This window comes from Falco peregrinus, chromosome 3 (genome assembly GCF_023634155.1).
Source record: "Falco peregrinus isolate bFalPer1 chromosome 3, bFalPer1.pri, whole genome shotgun sequence".
Taxonomy (NCBI): domain Eukaryota; kingdom Metazoa; phylum Chordata; class Aves; order Falconiformes; family Falconidae; genus Falco; species Falco peregrinus.
Window position 1 is genome coordinate 103,893,134 of NC_073723.1, and position 17,466 is coordinate 103,910,599.

General features: G+C 39.9%; 1 protein-coding gene across 1 annotated transcript in view; it reads right to left on the reverse strand.

Annotated features, from left to right (window-relative positions):
- Positions 1-374: 374 nt before the first annotated feature.
- The window catches only part of TGFBR1 (transforming growth factor beta receptor 1), a 36,667-nt gene continuing 19,575 nt past the window's right edge, over positions 375-17,466 (reverse strand). Inside the window, exons 5-9 of the mRNA XM_055799394.1 lie at positions 14,823-14,990; positions 13,972-14,128; positions 7,764-7,888; positions 6,989-7,119; positions 375-4,782 (exon numbers count right to left, since the gene is read on the reverse strand). Of these exons, the coding sequence (XP_055655369.1) occupies positions 4,657-4,782; positions 6,989-7,119; positions 7,764-7,888; positions 13,972-14,128; positions 14,823-14,990 (707 nt within the window). The 3' untranslated portion in view covers positions 375-4,656. The remainder of the gene's footprint in view (positions 4,783-6,988; positions 7,120-7,763; positions 7,889-13,971; positions 14,129-14,822; positions 14,991-17,466) is intronic.

Sequence of the window (17,466 nt, forward strand, 5' to 3'; positions counted from 1 at the left end):
TGTTCTGTGATGCCCTGAGGATAGCTAAGTAGTCTGAAATCCTCAGCAGCTCTGCTACTTCTATGTAAATGGAGAGAAGGAACACTTTATCATTAGTTATTTTGTCCAAGAGGTCAGAGACACCAGCAAAGTACTTCTTAAAACATTATTGCAGGACACAAAGAAGATCATGATCGTGTACTTTATCATTATCCTTATAGCATACGCGAGATGGACCACCTCAGCATTAGTGAACTCCTTCATTGTTTTTACACCAGCAGAAATCCCTTGTGGAGGAAAGGAATTCACGGCAAACCCACATTTTGCCCAGTAAGACCATCACACCCAAACCCATACCTATCTGCAATGTCTTCCTCTGAAAGACAACTCATGCATTTTGAAAAAAGTTATTTATTTTCACTGCTTTAATCTCTCTACTGTAGTGTTAGCACTTAACATAAGCATCCACTCTTCTACTGTCCTATTTACAATCCATTGAAATGTATACTCTACAAATACAATTTATATTTTCAGAAATGTAAGGGAAATGCACAATTTTTTAAGGTCTAAAAAAAAGTGACATCCATCTGTACAGGATCCTCAAGTCATCCAAAAAGTAAAATTTACAAGGCAGTATCCACACAGCTATGTAAGGGCAGGTGCTACAGTGACAAAGCAGCAAACTTGCTAATACAATAAAATACAGAAAATTAAAGTGTTTTGGGGCACCAGATAATACATTTAGTACCGCTGAAGTTGTAGATTTTGTTATACCCATATTTCTAGAAACATGTAACTGCAAACCTGGAGAATGTTCTGAAAAATATTAAACATTATATACACGAGGTAAATGTACCTTGGTCTTTTCAGAGGTAATCTGAGTTTAAAGCAACTGATATGAAGGGGGGTTTTGTGGGTTTTTTTTGTTGTTTTTAAAACACAAAATGATTAACATCCTGCAGTCATTTCAATGGCACAATATAAACAAGGAACTAACTAAAAAGTGAATTTCATGGCAATCACACTCAGAACCATTACTGAAAAAATAAAATCGCCTCTTATTTGACACCTTCATGTCGATCCCAATGTCTTTACCTATATACAAAGTCCTTCTTAGGATTACAAGTGGAACCACCGGAGGGTGACAGTGTGTCATACTTCGAAAGTCAGCTTGAGAAACATCCCAGAATTCCAGCTTCTAAAGTTGGAAGGTCCCTGAAGAATTCCAGCATTCCAAAAAAGTTTCAGGCTTTTCAGCATCAGACCATTTCCAATGCTCCTTATTCTCCATGTCCATATCCACCTGGTCACAAGTCTGTAAACCAAACTGAGGCTTCAATGCTTCTAAAATGACAAACTGATTAAATCCACAAAACTTAAGTGAGTGTATAACGTATGTAATATTTACAATAAACATTTGCATCAGTATTCATCAGAAACTGTTTTGGTATATACTTGAAATGATACAAAATTAATATTTTGAATGCTAAAATATTTTGGTCCCCCTGGATTTCCAAGAGCAGATCTGGTGATATTACAATCTTAATTTAAAAAATACTTATGTGTACCTGTGTCCATATATATAAGATATGATCTTACACAGGTAACATTTAAAGTTACATAATATATACAGACACAGCCTTTGTAAAAGGTGTTCGGTTTATATAATGGAGAAGAAGAACAAAGCTTGAAGTTGTGGTGTCAGAACTGAGGATACACACAGCTGTATTCAGAATCTGCATTCCAACATGAATAATAAGGCTGTCCCAAAACAAAGTTCCTGATGTCACATGCTGCATCAAGCATCCTTCCTGTGCTTTTTTTTGCAAAGAATTACAGCGATGTAAGAATAGTTTCTAGCAATTCAGGAGAATGAAGACTAGCAGGTGGTTGAGATGAGACAGGTGTAACAAACCACTGTACAGTGGACTGAACAATCTACATGCCATGATGCTGTTCGGCTGCCACAGATTCTCTTTTAAATGCAACAGAACTGCTCCTGATAGTTTGGGAAACTAAATGTTATGGTGATATGGCTTTGTATGTACTAAAAAAAAGCCACTAATGAAATAATTTAATAAATTACATCGGAAGGTCTCTCGCGTTACCAACAAGCTTACTGTAAAGATCTGTAGCATGCCTGTAGCCTGATGACTCTAAAGTATGAACTATACTTTGTACCTATGGTAAAGATCCAGTTATGCCTATGAAGAACCTCATAATTTAATGAAGTTAACAAATTGTTTAAATAGGAAGCCTTTGAAATTAGTATGGAGACGTAGTAAGTTCTACTTTGATCATGACCTGTTTTCTTTAAATATTTGTCTAGATACATAGGCAAGCCTCTCCAACAAGGTCAAGTAGATAAGACTTGGGAGCTTAGCTCTGTTCGATCTTTTTTTTTTTTTTTTTTACAACAGTCATAACTGAAAGACAGTGGTGCAGAGCTGTCCATTTGCACAAAGGCACGGTTTATTTAAAATACCTACATGAAGTCATTTTTGATCCAGCTTTGATTAGTAAGAGGCCTGAAGCATATAAACTTGACTGGTCAGATAATGCCGAACAAATTTAAGTGTGACAGCATTACATATGTTTAAACTTAATTGTTTTCTAAGAACTTCTCTTATTTTTAACTCTTCTCCTGGATGCCATCTTCCAGTATAAGTAAACTCATCCATAAAGGTGGTTGATAAAGCATTTAATTATTTGCAGTTCAACCTCTGAAGGTCTGTAACTCCCGCATCATTTAAACCCATCTCCAAAAGCAAGTACTAAGAATCTGAAAGTACACAAGAGTCTTCAAAACGCTAAGGCTTGTCTTGGCTAAGCCTTATGTCACCTATACAGCCTCTTCTTACTAGGACCCATCCATCCCACTGCTTTAACAACCCATCTCACAGACCACGGAGCACAGTCTTGGCTATGCTTCTGCTAGCAACAGCCCTGCCACTGCTACCAGCTTTGTGAACAAGTCTCAGCGGACTGTATGCTGAAGAACAAGAAGGAACCAGAGTCAAGGTTGCCACGTGTGTTGAACAACAGGATGGGTACTGATGTGTTCTGGAGAGTAGGAGATTAGGCGACATATTAATTCCAGGCACACGTACATATGGAAATACGACTGCGTGTTTTGGGCATTAATGAAACCAAAGGTCAACCAGACTCTTTCCAAAACTGCAACTAAAAAATGTCCTGGTAACAGCAGCTTCTTAGAGAATTTTCCACATTAAATCTCCCAGCCCCCTCCAGAAGTTGTACATTTGGGCAGGAAGCAATTCAACTTCTAACCAAGTTTGCAAAAACCTTGTGACATCCTTAAAATCTCAGGCAAATCTTGACTAAAGCCATGCATATTTTAGTGTGTTCTTATGACAACACAAGCCACCTTAAGCTTTGTTCTTCCAACTATGAAGAGGATTGCTGGAATCCTCTGGTATTTGTATCCAAAGACCTGCAGCTCACCACTTTCTGTGTATGAGGCACACACAAAATATATGCACATAAGATTCATAAGCAGCTTTGAACTTTCTAGTACAAAAGCCCGAGTAACTTCTCCTTAATTACAGGTGCACTTCATCCTCATTTAATTGCAAATATTGTTCTGAGCCTTACGACTCTGCAGAACTGCACAGAAAAATACACCTTTCATATTTGATTTAATAGAGAAAAATCTCCCTTAAGAACATCTTACTCTTCTTGCTACTTTTCTGAAGTAAGATAGGTACTTCAAGCATTTTAGAAGTACCACTTGATAAAAAAATTTATATGTAATTATGACTCATGACTTGACAATTACAAAATATGACAGTGAATTAACTAGCTTACCCTATTTAGAACTCCTACAGTGGTTTTAAGAGTCAGATTTTGGTAGAATTAAAGGTATTCTGCAAATTACGTACTCACTGAAATTAGTGTGAATTAGATCTTAGCTAGGCAAAGGAACAGTTGATTTTTAACTTTTATTTTTGAAACCAAGAGTACCATAGGCTTTGTACGTTCCTACTGTTTTGCATTAAAAGACTCAAAAGCGGCACTTACTGGTATAATACAATCTATCTTGAAGGCAATGTAATGTTCTGTAAAAGTGGAAAACCAGTAATCATGTATAAAGTATAGTTGCATAAATTATGTTCCAGCAACTGAATGAGGTCAATTTTTAAATCAAGGTAAGAGTCCAAAAAATATTCTATTATAACAGCTAGCAAAGTGTATTCCAACAGTACATTCACAATCTGAATCAAAGAACCATGACAGTGGTTCAGAAAAGTCAATGTACCAGCCAGGAATAAAAGTTGCTTAGAGCCACCAATGCACTCTAGAACAATATAGTGAACCAGTTCCATTTAAAAAGTGACCTCCTATTTTTAGCACAGTTAACTAGAAGTTAAGACCAGCTATCAACTTTCCAAATAAAAAAAATTATAGGTTAACAAAAATAAAACTAGACTACACAAGGTTCTGTAAGTAACCTGGGAAAGAGGTTCATAGTGCACAGAAAAGACCCAACACAACTGTTTAGCACATCCACAAAAATCCTAGTGACGTTCCTATGAAGTACTAAAAGGCAGCAATATCCTTCTGTTCCCCCAACGAGGTAGAACAATTAACCTTCTTAACACGCCACTCTGGTGCAGATATGGATTTTTACAGTGTTCTTCGGTAGCAAATCCCGGATTACATCTTTATCCCCTCCTGTTGACTAAGTTGCGATAATGTTTTCTTAATGCGCAAAGCTGTTAGTCTAGCAGCTCCGTTGGCATACCAGCATTCCCGCATAATTTTTGCCATTACTCGTAATGCCTGCAAAAGAAAGACAAGTAATCATACGTTTCAACGTGGCCCATATAACCTCTGTTCTGCCCTAGCCTCTTTACGCATTTCTGAAGTCTATTACTAGTACTACAACTGCATGGAAGAACGTGTTGTATAAAATCCATTCAATTTTTTATTTACAGAAAAATAAAATTCTTTAAAATACTGCAGAGCAGAATTAGTATTCTTCAGTACAGTTTCATCCCGCACAAAGGTATTTTAATGAAAAATGAGTAGCTTGTCTGCACATTAGACAAAAATACACTCTTCCTACCGTACCTCCAGTTAAGGAGTTAGTTCAGCATACAGCCGTTCAGAAGTTTACCAGCTGTCTTCCTCAAATTGAAGCTTTGTAATGACTGAAAATTTTTGGAGTCTTTTTAAACTTCAAACAGCTATTCTTCAAAATCTGTGAATGCTTCTACACTTGTTAACAATGCAAATAAAAACTGAAGAAGAAATAAAGTAATGTATCTACCTACCAAGATTTTACATGCCAAGCTGTACTACACTGAGCTGCTAAGTAAGTTTGCAGGATTGGAATAGCAGCACTTAAAAAAACTCTACAGTCTGTCAGTGCGTATCATCACCTTTCTCTCCTACCTGTGCTCTCCTGCCCAATGTCTCATCATGGGCCTTCACCCATGCATCCGTTTTATATATGCCACAACCCGGTTCCCTCCTCCACTTAAGTACATCATATCCTACCAATCTCTTGCTCCTACTGTATCCTACCGCAGCTATTCTAAGATCCTAATGAGACAGCATTCTAGTTCTCCTCCTAGCTGGGCTCCTAGAGCAAGCAATATGAACAAAGCTGGCTGGAAAGGCAAGAATGTGCTCACTACTGCCCACGCGGTGGTGACTACCAGCATGGTGAACTCACCCAGAACCAGGTAAGCACTTCCACAGAGGTATCGTCGGGAGTAGTCGCTACATGCAACTTCAGCTCAAGTCTTTGGCTTAGTAGAGCCTCAGCTTCCTAATAACTACATTCATCTTTTCAATAAGTGTATACAGTACAGATTCCAAGACACACAAAATACTAAGGCCGCCACAGTTTTGGACGAAAATTCCTAGAGACATTTACTACTCCAGCCACTTGTTAGGACATTCTTTTACTACGCAATGACAAGGCAAAGACCCCTGAGTAAGTTTCAAGAGAGCATTCACAAGAGACAGCACAGCACTGTTGAAGATACCATTATGTGTCCCAACAAGCAGTACTGCTTTGCTGGCAGCGTACCAAGCTGAAACTAGCAAGTCCACTTCTTGAAAGAGATAACCAGCCCAGTTACAAACCAGCTGGCTCAGACCTGATCAGCTCGTGTATCTTTGGCACTCCTGTTGTGGGTTAACCCCAGCATGTAGCTAAGCCCCACACAGCCACTCACTCACATTCCACAGCCAGATGGGGGAGAGAATCAGGAGGGTAAAACTGAGAAAACTTGTGGGTTGAGATGAAGACAGTTTAACAGGCAAGGGGGGAAACCAAGCCAAAACAAAGAAACGCAAGTGATACAAAAACAATTGCTTACCATCATTCAGCTGATGCCCATCCCATCCCTGAGCAACAGCAATCCCTGGAAAACTCCCTCGCTTCCAGTTTTATTACCGAGCGAGTTTGCATGGCATGGAATACCCCTCTGATTAGTCTGGGTCAGCTGTCCCAGCTGTGTCCCCTCTCAGCCTCCTGTCTGCCCCTCGCCTACTCAGCAGTACTGGGGGCAGGAAAGCTGTGACGCTGTGTAAGCGCTGTTCAGCAACAGCTGGAACACCAGCGTGCAACCGGACTGTTTTGGTCACCAATCCACAACACAGCACCGCACAGGCTACCGTGCAGAAAATTAACTCAGGCCCAGCCAGACCCCGTACAACCCGCAGCTGCACAACTTGCAATGATGCTTCCTGCATAACGTAAATCAGACTAGCTTTAGTTTGCATTAGCATCACTTCTGCTTCACAGCAAAGGATCCTAAAATACTCCACGCAGCATTAGCTATTATTTTTTGCAAAATTACATTAAATATTACTGTATAACCAAGGATAATTGACATTCAATAAAGCCACAATGAAATTAAGTTCTTCTAGAAGCATCCCTTCCCCCTTCAACAATAAGTACAATTTTTAAGCCGTTGAAATCAATAAAAGCTCTAGTGCCCATTAGAGCAGCTTTAGCAAGGTTAGTTAATACCTCACAGCTCTGCCATCTGTTTGGAATATTGGGCCTTAACTTCTGCTCACATACAACTTTCCTCATTTCTTCAACAGAAGGATCTGAAGGAACAAGGTCATAGTATGGCAACTGGTAATCTTCATGGATTCCTGTAACAGGTTGAAAATAGCTTCATTTTAGCTAACACTGAATTACATATAAGCAACAGTAAAAAGCAAAGAATAAGTAGCCTACTGTTTTCTTTTTTCATTTTTAAAAATTACAATAAGCAACAAAGAAATTAAAAAAAATTTCTCAGCCACACCTCAGGAGCATTTACATTACCCTTAATTTTTTAATTTTGAAATATATGTATTTGGAAAAGATGGAAGCTATATCAAGTCTTTTGTATGCTAAAGACACATTTCTTGGAAACTTATGATTTATAATACCATGCTTTATTTTAAATAAGGTATGGATGTTATCTGAGCACATTATAGCCAGCCTTTACTTGTCGTGTTTGCCCCTTGCTCTCAAGAATATTTAACTTCATTTTCTCCCCTCTGTGCAAAGGTTTGAGACAAAAAATTAATATAGACAAGGATATTTCCTATTTTCTCCATCAGCTATGGTTCATCAATGCACAAAGAGGTCAAATAAACCAGTCATCATTTACTGGATTAACAGAGTCTGAGACATACTGGCTATTACCTTGCACTGTTTTTAGAGAAAACTCTTTACTCAAACTTAGTGAGGCTCTGTAAGCTATTTATAATTCCTTAGTATGTCCAGTTTTTTAAAGATTGCCACATACCACCGATTGAACATCGCCGAGCTATTTCCCAAAACACTAATCCCATTGCATAGATGTCTGCTCGTTTGAATGACTCAAAATGTTTCATATTTATGGAATCATCTAGAACTTCAGGTGCCATGTACCTATTTGCAATAAAAAAAAAGAATAAAGTTTTAATTTCTTAAGCACTTACTGCAGGGAAAGTTTAGTGCTACTGATCAGCTCAAACTCAAATTTAAATATTTATGTGGAAAAGGAGACAAAGGAGAATCTGCTTCACTAAGGTTATCCAACCAAAGACCTTTCAGTGCAACACCAATAATAAGTAAACTGAGGAACAAGCAAAGGAATAGGGAGAATACCTAAAACATGAAACGATAAACAAATAGAACCATAAACCTGATACACATGGGATAACAGGGACAATGACAAAGACCAAAAATCTTCTATTAGGAAACTCTAGGCATAGCTTTAGAGGGTGCCACTCTGGACACCGTAACTGCTAATAAGTGGGAAATGAGGAACTCCAGAACTGTGGATATTCAAGGGAGGCCTGTGGGACTATGCAATGCTTATCAAGGAATGTTTAGGAGAAGGGTAACTGTGAGGGGCAAACGGTAGAAAAGGGTATCAGAGGGGCCAGTTGCATAAACAGTTGCCAGTCACCATGCTTGTCTGCCCAAGCCCCACACCCACAGCATATCCCATCTTCTTACTAAATCCTATCTCTGCAATCTCACTCTCAACTCCATGTGCATGTCTGCTCTAAGGACTATGTGCCAGCAACTGGAGGCAGGTGTAAATGAATTCTGGGCTAGCAAGTGGAATCAGGCAAGGCATTAAGTTGTTCTTCAGCTTGGGGTGCCAGCAACTGAAGAGAAGGAGGGTCTCAGTATCAGCAGTTGGAAAGGGAACTGTGGGTCTTAGAAGCATGTGTCTATAGGTCTTCGGAGCAGTTATCTGGTGCTACTGGGGTGGGGGGCAGCACGCATAAGTTCTGGGCCAGAAGCTACAGTCAGACAGTGGGTGAAGGCACCCCTGGTGCCAGCAGCCAAAGCAAATGAGGGTCTCTGCTTCAGCCACTGAAGTGAGACCATGGGTCACAGGCTTCACAGCCACATGCTTACAGGTACCAGCTACAGGGAAGCACTGGGATGAGAGAAGTCATATAAGTGCCTCTCAGCACCAGCAACTGGAGTGGGAATCACAGGTCATAAGGTCTATGTGCCTAAGTGCCAGCTGCTGGGACATGCTAGAAGGTTCTTGCTTTCCCCAAAGCTGGTATGCGTGACAGGTGTGCATCAGTGTAATTCCCCAGCAAAGTCAAGCTGCTCTAGCCAGCAAAGAGGGATGTTTGACAGGGGAAGGGCCTGTGGTGGTATTCAAGGGAATCCATGCACGTAGGTATACATGAATGCATATGTATGTGTGCTACTGTGCATTAACCCATCCCAGCCGATGAGTAGGAGACTTCTGGAGCACGGAAGATGCGCTAATGTACTGACAGTTAAGGGATGCGTAGACATGCTTATTAGGCTACAGAAGGGAATGTGTGTTTTTACGTATGAAGTTCAGCCCTGATCAGCTCAAGGAAGGAGACTGGGCTGTCCATACCTGTAAGTTATACAAGTTCTGACAGTATTTTATGTGAGTGTTGAAGATGGCACATTGTGTACAGCAATTCCTGTGATCAGCCCTGTCAGCATTGCATGCGCCTGTGTATGCCCAGCCTCACTACTGGTTGAATCCCAAGTAAATCTCAGAGCCCCTGACTTTGGACACACCAGGCTGGGCTCGAGCCTGGCAGGAGGAATCCCCAGCTCCTAGAATCTGCCAAGATAGAGCAGCTTCTTGCAACATCCTCTAGCAAGGCTAGAGAAGGAATAGACATGAAGGGCTGGTGAAAAAAAAGCAGCACTTAAGGATTCCTTGGGAACAAAGGCTCCCTACCACTGCAGTAACCAATTCTTCATCATACAATCTGTAAGTCCCATCATAAAAGAATCTGGCATGGTTTATTTTAATAATAAATCCTATTTGGGTTACACATTAAAGTAAACTTTTCTTGTGAGCACAGTTCTTTATTGACATTTGCTGCACCTGAGAAATCTGTGAAAGACTTTCAACTGAGAAGTGGTCACAGCCTCCAGGTGATTGTAACCTTGTTTAGCGACTAGGCCTAACGTGGGATCATCAAGCAAAGTGTCAATGTGCAATGCACTGCGAGTTACCAACAGCAGCATCCCTGCTGGCTGCTCGAAAGAACAAATGGTATTTGCTACATCATTTGTAGTATTGCCCTCTCAATTTGGTATAGCTCTGCCAGCTAAATCCAATAGGTAATGTTTAGCAGAGTTCCGAGTTTCTCCACATCACTGCCCTGTCAATCTCAGGCTGACATACTGCTGAAGCAGGCAAACTGACACCAGGGCTTTGGAGAGCACAGTTGAAAGGTAAAGCAGTAACACACACAGATTATAGGAGTGGAATACAGTCTCAGGCAATAGCTCAGCCTCTGGAACAGCCACAGAAGCCTATGAACAGTTTCATTTCATCAACATACTACTAGGAATTTCTTTTCCTAGCACCAGGGATGGGAGGCATGATACAAGACATGCTACTTGAAACAAGTTTCAGGATTGTCGGACCTTTCAAAACTCTCACAGCACTACTCTGTCTTATGGAGGTGACATACATACAAGGATGCAAGGGCTATCAACAAAAGAGCAATAATGCAGCTAGTAGTCCTGAACTTCAACAAGAGTTGCTGACATGGGAGTTCTCCTAAGCACTGTGCAGGCATATAAATTCTCCACAAGTAATAAGCACAGCACAAGCAGAGGACAACTGTCTGAAGAGGAACATAAGGTTTACTTTGACAGTATTCATTGAACAGAAGCGGAGTCTGAAATTTACATATCACAGTCTTTGATATCGATAAGGTTCAAATTATTCTGGGCCATGTCCTATCAAAAGCTTTTTAAATAAAGGACGCAAGATTGTGGTAGTGTTTTAATGCTATCCAAGGATTTTGCATTATTGGATAATCTTATGCTACTTCATGTACTTGACAGTATGGTGATCAGCTTTAGGTGTAGAAGAAAGAATATTTTATCTATCTTAAGATCATATGGGGATGAGAAGAGTGATGGAGCTGGAGAAACACCAAACCGAAACCCCCAACCACTGCAAGACTATCAGGCAGAATCACACAAGCAGTAAAGGAGACTGTCCTCAGGATGATTTACAGAAACTGAGACAAGGATTTTAACAGGAAAGACCATAAGAGGCCTGAACGTGGTAATGGAGCTGAGCTGAATTCATAACCTCAAAAGATCCACCCCCTGCAACGTGACTTCCACTGAATTTATTGGCAAATTGACCTCTTACCATGATCTTCCATCAATGCATTTAGATGGGCTTTGGCTTCCATAACACAGAATGGTGACTAACTGCTCAAAAAGTCTGAGAGATTATTGCTGGAACAAGAGAGGCGAAAGGCAAGTAGGTCATCTAATGTAATTAGCAGATTAGCCACTTCACAGCTATCAGACAAAAGGGAGAGAAACATGTAAAGTGACAAGGAGATGCATATCGGAAATGCACTCCTCAACAGGAACAGTATTTTAGGTTCTGGAAAGAACTACTCTACATAGATTAACTTTGACCTTCTGAACAAGGCCTGCAGCTCAGCACCCTCCAAGAATGAGAGGATAAATCTACAAAGAAGTTTACAAATTATATTGAGCCTTGCCTTGTCAAACTTTGGGTGCCCACTGACCTCTTCGCCCCACCCCTTTTAGTCCAAAAGCTCTGTATTAGTTACCTAAATTTCCTGTACAACTTATAGGGAGCTTGGTGTCAAACAGGACCTATATACAACATGTTGCGTGTGACATCTCCCTTCACCAAGCCGGTTCTCTACAAGCATAGCTAGAATTCTGCTCACATTGGGTTTAAGAGTTTAACAAACTGCAGAAAAGACCCATGTCAAGGTGGAATTCACAGCCAAATTTTTTTTAAACACAGCCTATTTCAACTACCAAAAGTAAGAGTTGGGCCATGTGTAAAAAAAAAAAAAGGAGAACGAGAGAATGAGTTGGATTTTTTGTTGTTGGTATTTTTACCTGCCTCAGGGAGCGACAGAGATTCTATTTCCTCCTCAGTTTAAAGCTCACATTCCCTGCTTTATGCTGCAGACTGAGCTGTGAAAGCACACAGCTCATACCCTCTGGTAAAGCTAAGCCTCTGAACAGGAAAGAAATAAAGATTCATTCAGAGAGAAGAATCATCAGTCCAACTCGGCACCTAGATCACTCACCCAAGAGCGAGTCTTGCTTGCTCCCTAGAACATACGTTTTTGCAACAGACAATCATGAGAAAAATATAAACTTGGTCAAGTCTCCCTGAACTAGCACACAGAGCTTCCATGTGCAGAAGAGGTGCCAGCAGTGGCAATCAATGGGAGTTAAAATTGCCATTGAATAGGTAAGATCTGAACTTTATTATGACAAATTAATCAGAGGTGCGGAGTTACTGACCTAAGAATGTACAAGAGGGAGGAAGAGGGTACCAAGCATTTTATGAGAATGAACAAGTTTTCAGAGAGGTAGAGGTGACTGTCTTTAAAGTGAGAAACAGACTTAGTCCTGCTGCTGCCCACTGCAGCAAGCAAGAGCTACTATAGTTTTACCCTTGCAAAGAAGCATAAGGCAGATGAACAAACAATTTAACAGTGCCTATGCAAAGAGAGATCTTAAGTGGGATCTATAGACACAGCTGAAAGGATACTTTCTCCCAAGAACAGACTAAAAGTTAACAGATTTGCGTATCTTTTTTCTTTGCGTGTGAGTAGAAAACACTAAATCATGTGGTACATGCCCTGCACACCACTAAGTTTGCAACTACAAATTCTAAAGTAGTCTGCTGCTTTACTACCAATGATTACTGGAGACTTTAAGAAGGAATAATGACCAGTACTTTGTAATCTAGTAGTAGTTCAGAAAATAAAAATCTCATCTGACCATTTGTATGGTATTTTTAAAGTTGGCAAAGGACTAGCACAGCAGAGCTTTAGAACAACATAATTTCAGCAATATAACTACCATTAAAATAAGCTTTGAAAAGACACAGCTAAAGGGGCATCCTAGCTCATTGTAAAACCCCAATCACCTCCTCCCCCCCCCCCACCCCAGTATCACTCGCCAAAGAGATATATATATAAATACTTATGTATAGATTGGTGACTTGGCAATACCACAGAATCTTCTCAATACTGCTAGGGCATATTCTGAAGTTAAACATGTACAGTGCTGAACTACTGGACTTGCAAACATTTCTGACAGGCATACAAACTTACAGTTTGACATACCACTGAGCCTACAGGTATCAAAAGGACAGGATATTGCCTGCATCACACAACTCTGTTGCTATGGTTCACTGTTAGTGCTGCTATCTCTGTATGCTGTATAGCTGCGCAGATTGCTAAAGGAAGTGAATCTTTTCTTCAGAACAGCTTCCAGTTATTACTGACTGAAGGTTCAGCAATGACAAGTTACAGCCAGTAAGTTTAACTGCACTTCTATCAGAGTTAAACAGCTCTGAACTTTTGAGGACAAGAAACCCTGTATTTCCAAATTCAGAAGTAGGCCTTTAAAAGAGTGAGTATACTGACTCATCCATTGATAATTCTATTTATGCATTAGATGACATAGATAACTGCTGTTTTAAGTTCTCCTATTTTCCTCAAAAATAGGATCCCATGAAAGCCCACATCCAAGACACTGCATCTTGTACAAAGCCTATGTGACAGAACATACTGAAAAAGAATCCACCTTCTTACTTTCACTGTCAATATCCTGCCTTATACTCCAGACTGGGCTGCAACCAACATCTCCATGCAATGCAAGGCAAAAAGAATAAAAGGTACAGCAGTGAAGTCTCTAAAATAGTCATTAATGAAATTTCCTAATTGTTTTAATATATACTTACGCCTTAGAAGATTTTGGAAGTTTTCAGTATTTTACACAGGCTAGTAATAGATGCTAAGGTTCAATATGCTTTTTAAGCAGCTAACTAATTTACCAGCTGACGAGGAAATGCCTAGGAACTCTTAATTTCCCTGCTGCTTGTGTTTATACCCACAAAGATCTTCTACGTGGCATGAGAAAAAACAAAGCATTTTATAATAAAAAGTTGCCTGACACATGACATCAATGATTTTTACCTTTTTGTTCCCACTCTGTGGTTTGGGGCAATATCAATTGTGTCTGTAGCTGAATCATGCCTAACTGCCAATCCTAGGTCTGCAATGCAGCACGTTCCATTCTTTTTTACCAATATATTTTTTGATTTCAAGTCTCTGTGGGCTATTGCTGGTTTGCCTGTAAGGAAAAAAACCAGAAATAACACATCTTTAAAAAGGTAATTGCTATTATTCCAAGCCTGGTGCAGATTTTGTTTGAAGTTACAGAATTCCTTTCAGTTCTGCTGTGTTACATGCATCAAGGTAACTCCTAAAATCATTCACTGTGGACTGGCTGACTATACAGAAAATTGGCTTAAATGTCTACTGTATTAGTCCACACTACTGCTCCTTTCCTCTTCCTGCAAGTATTTACTACATACACATACTACCTGCCACAAAAAAGTTTCCAGCATCTCTGGAAATAGACCTATAGTGCTGTCTCAAATCAAAGTTAAGATGATACTACAGGCACCATTACTTACTGCCTTTTAATAGGTCTTTTTTTGGGAAGGATTGTCACATCACAAAACCCGAATTTACCATAGGAAAAAAAAAAAAAGTATAAAACTTTCCAAATGGAGAAGTTCTATTCATTCTGAAATTATCACAAGTCCCAGGCAGACATTTTTCAATTCACTCAACTCCACAAGGGATTACCTTGGGTAGTTAAGCTGCCTTCATGTAAGTAGCTGTCTGCAAAGCAACTACACCCTGAGAAGTTTGAATATTCTAATTAAGAGGAGAATTATAGTAGAAAGAGCTATATATATGTAATTTAAAAAAAAAATCCAGTATTATCCCCATGACCGGCTGGATAGTTGCAAGATTACCTTGTGTGCCAACAATTTCCATGTGAAGATGAGCAAGACCACTGGCAGTGGACAAAGCTAGCTTTATCATTCCTTCCACTGTTACTGTATACCTGTTCAGGTAATCAAAGAGTGATCCATGCTCATGATAGTCTGACACCAACCACAGCTGAGTCCACGTACCATTGTCTGCAAAAAAACACTGGCATGAATACTACATACACACACAAAAGACAAGCAAACCATACATGCCACTTTTATGCAATGCTTATGAAGCACAAATTATGTTTTACAGATAACCTCAGCCAATTAGACTCTTAAATCTTTACTTCCATTCCTGTAATTTGATGTCTCTGTAAAGACTGGGACTACCATGCAAGACCTTCTGAATAGCTTAGTGAGTTCTCTTTTATTTAAACTAAAAGCCAAACCATAGAAAGCTGATGTCACTATGACTGAGGTGAACTATTCAGGGTATTAGCCAGGCCCTGCCTTCCCCTAATTTTTCTGCTTTGGGCATGGGAGGTAACACTATGACAACAGTGCTAAATGCATGATGCAAAACATGTACCGCCACTATCAGTCTAGCATGATATTGTCCAGACTACCCATTAAAAAAAAAAAACCAACAACAAACATCTTTCAAGGTTTTCCCCAAAACTCCTTCAGTCTTCCCATAACCTGTTTGGCCTCTGCCTGGGACAGTTTCTACAGTTAACAGCAGCTGATGTGGATTTTTCCTCCTGGAGTGGCTTACAGGGAGAAATTGGACACATTAAAAAAAGAAGTCAAATCCCACCGTTGCTGGCCAAAAATCAAAGTTTCCAGAAGGCACAAGGGTAAAGAGAATGAAAAACTACTGATTATGAGAAAACCAGTTTGCTGTATGATTTTTCACTGAACTATGAAGAACAAGACAGGGCATAACATTTCCAGATATCCCAAGGCACACAAATGACAGGTAAGAATTAAATTGTTTGCATTATTGAAGTACCGGACACTAAATACTTTAAACTTCAAGTCACAGAGAAAAGACTAAAGGAATTCAAATCAAGAGGTGGCGAAAGCATTGTGTTTTTTTAACCTAAGAAATAGAAATACCCAGAGAAAAACCCAACTCTGCCAAACAGGTTTTCCAATTTTTTTTTGTTATAAAAGCAACTCTCATGGCAGATTTGAGAAGTGTTTTTATAGCTAGCTCCTTTTGTAGAAGAGTCTTTCATCTCTAAAAAAACCTAGTTATCCCATGAAATACTTCAGTTGGACCTCCATCCTGAATTATACAGCCACTGTTCCCTAAGAACAAGTGAGAAAAGTCAGCACAAACCAAAGAGATACCATATTTTGTGGTAGCCCCTAAGGATTATCAAAACACATACTCAAGAACTACGTATGAAGAATAGGAAGGAGAGAATTCAGAAATTAGTTCCCATCATAAACATGCTGAAAATGTTTTTAGTTTCTGTCCTAGCTTCAGCTGGGGTGGAGTTAATTTTCTTAGTAGCTAGTACAGTGCTGTGTTTTGGCTCTGATGTGAGGACAATGTTGATAAGGCACTGATGGTTTTAATTGTTCCAGGTAATGGTTACACTGAAGTCAAGGACTTCTCAGTTTCTCAGGCCTTGCCAGCAAGAGGGCTGGAAGGGGCACAAGGAACTGGGAGGGAACACAGCCAGGCCAGCCAACCTGAACCAGCCAAAGAGGTATTCCGTACCATGGGATGTCATGCTTGGTATATAAACTGGGGGGGTTAGCTGGGGTCGGCAGATAGTTACTTGGGGACTGGCTGGGCATCAGTCAGCAGGTGGTGAGCAGTTGTGCTGTGCATCACTTTTTCCTTTCTCCCTTTCGCTCTGTATTTTATCCTTTTCCCCCACCTTTTCTATTATAACTATTACCATCATTATTATTATTTTTTCCTTTTTATTCTGTTTAAATTATTAAATTATTCTTATCTCAACCCTCAAGTTTTACATCCCTTTCCAACTCTCCTCTCCACCCCTCTGAGTAGGGGTGAGCGAGCAGCTGTGTGGTACTTGGTTGCCGGCCGGGGTTAAACCACAATAATTTCCAAATAGGAGGTCCTCACATTTCCTTCCCCTCTTCTTCCATGCCCCTCAAAAGAGGAGGCTTGGCCCAGAAGAGTTAAGAGGCACAAAATGTCTGATGTACTGATTGACAGAAACTACCTTTATAGAAGTACTTGTGCTTATCTTTAAATAAACACTTGGGTAGGTGTGGCAAGACTTTCAAGCATCCCTTCTACTTGGATGTTTCTAGTGAGGCCAGTGATGCCATTAAAAAGCTAAAAAAAAAAATTAAGCTGCCACCAAATGCTCCAGAGTAGGCAGATAGAAGTCTAATCCACGTTCCAGGAATTCGCATAATAGAAAAAGAATTCTGCCTTGCTACAGTCAAAGCATAGTCTCAGCTAAGCTGTTAAACAGGCTAAACAAGCAGGCAATGGTCTAAAGTGTAAGACACCACTAGAAAGCTGCTATTGCAGTGGGGAGATTCTTATAACATGCCCACAGAAGCGGCTCCCAAGCTTTGTTTTTTAAAAGAAAAAAGGAAAAGATTTGTTATTATTATTTCAGGTATTTTATATTTAGGAATGATGCTTCTTTTGCAACTTTGCCTAAGATTTAACTCTTAGAACTCTGCA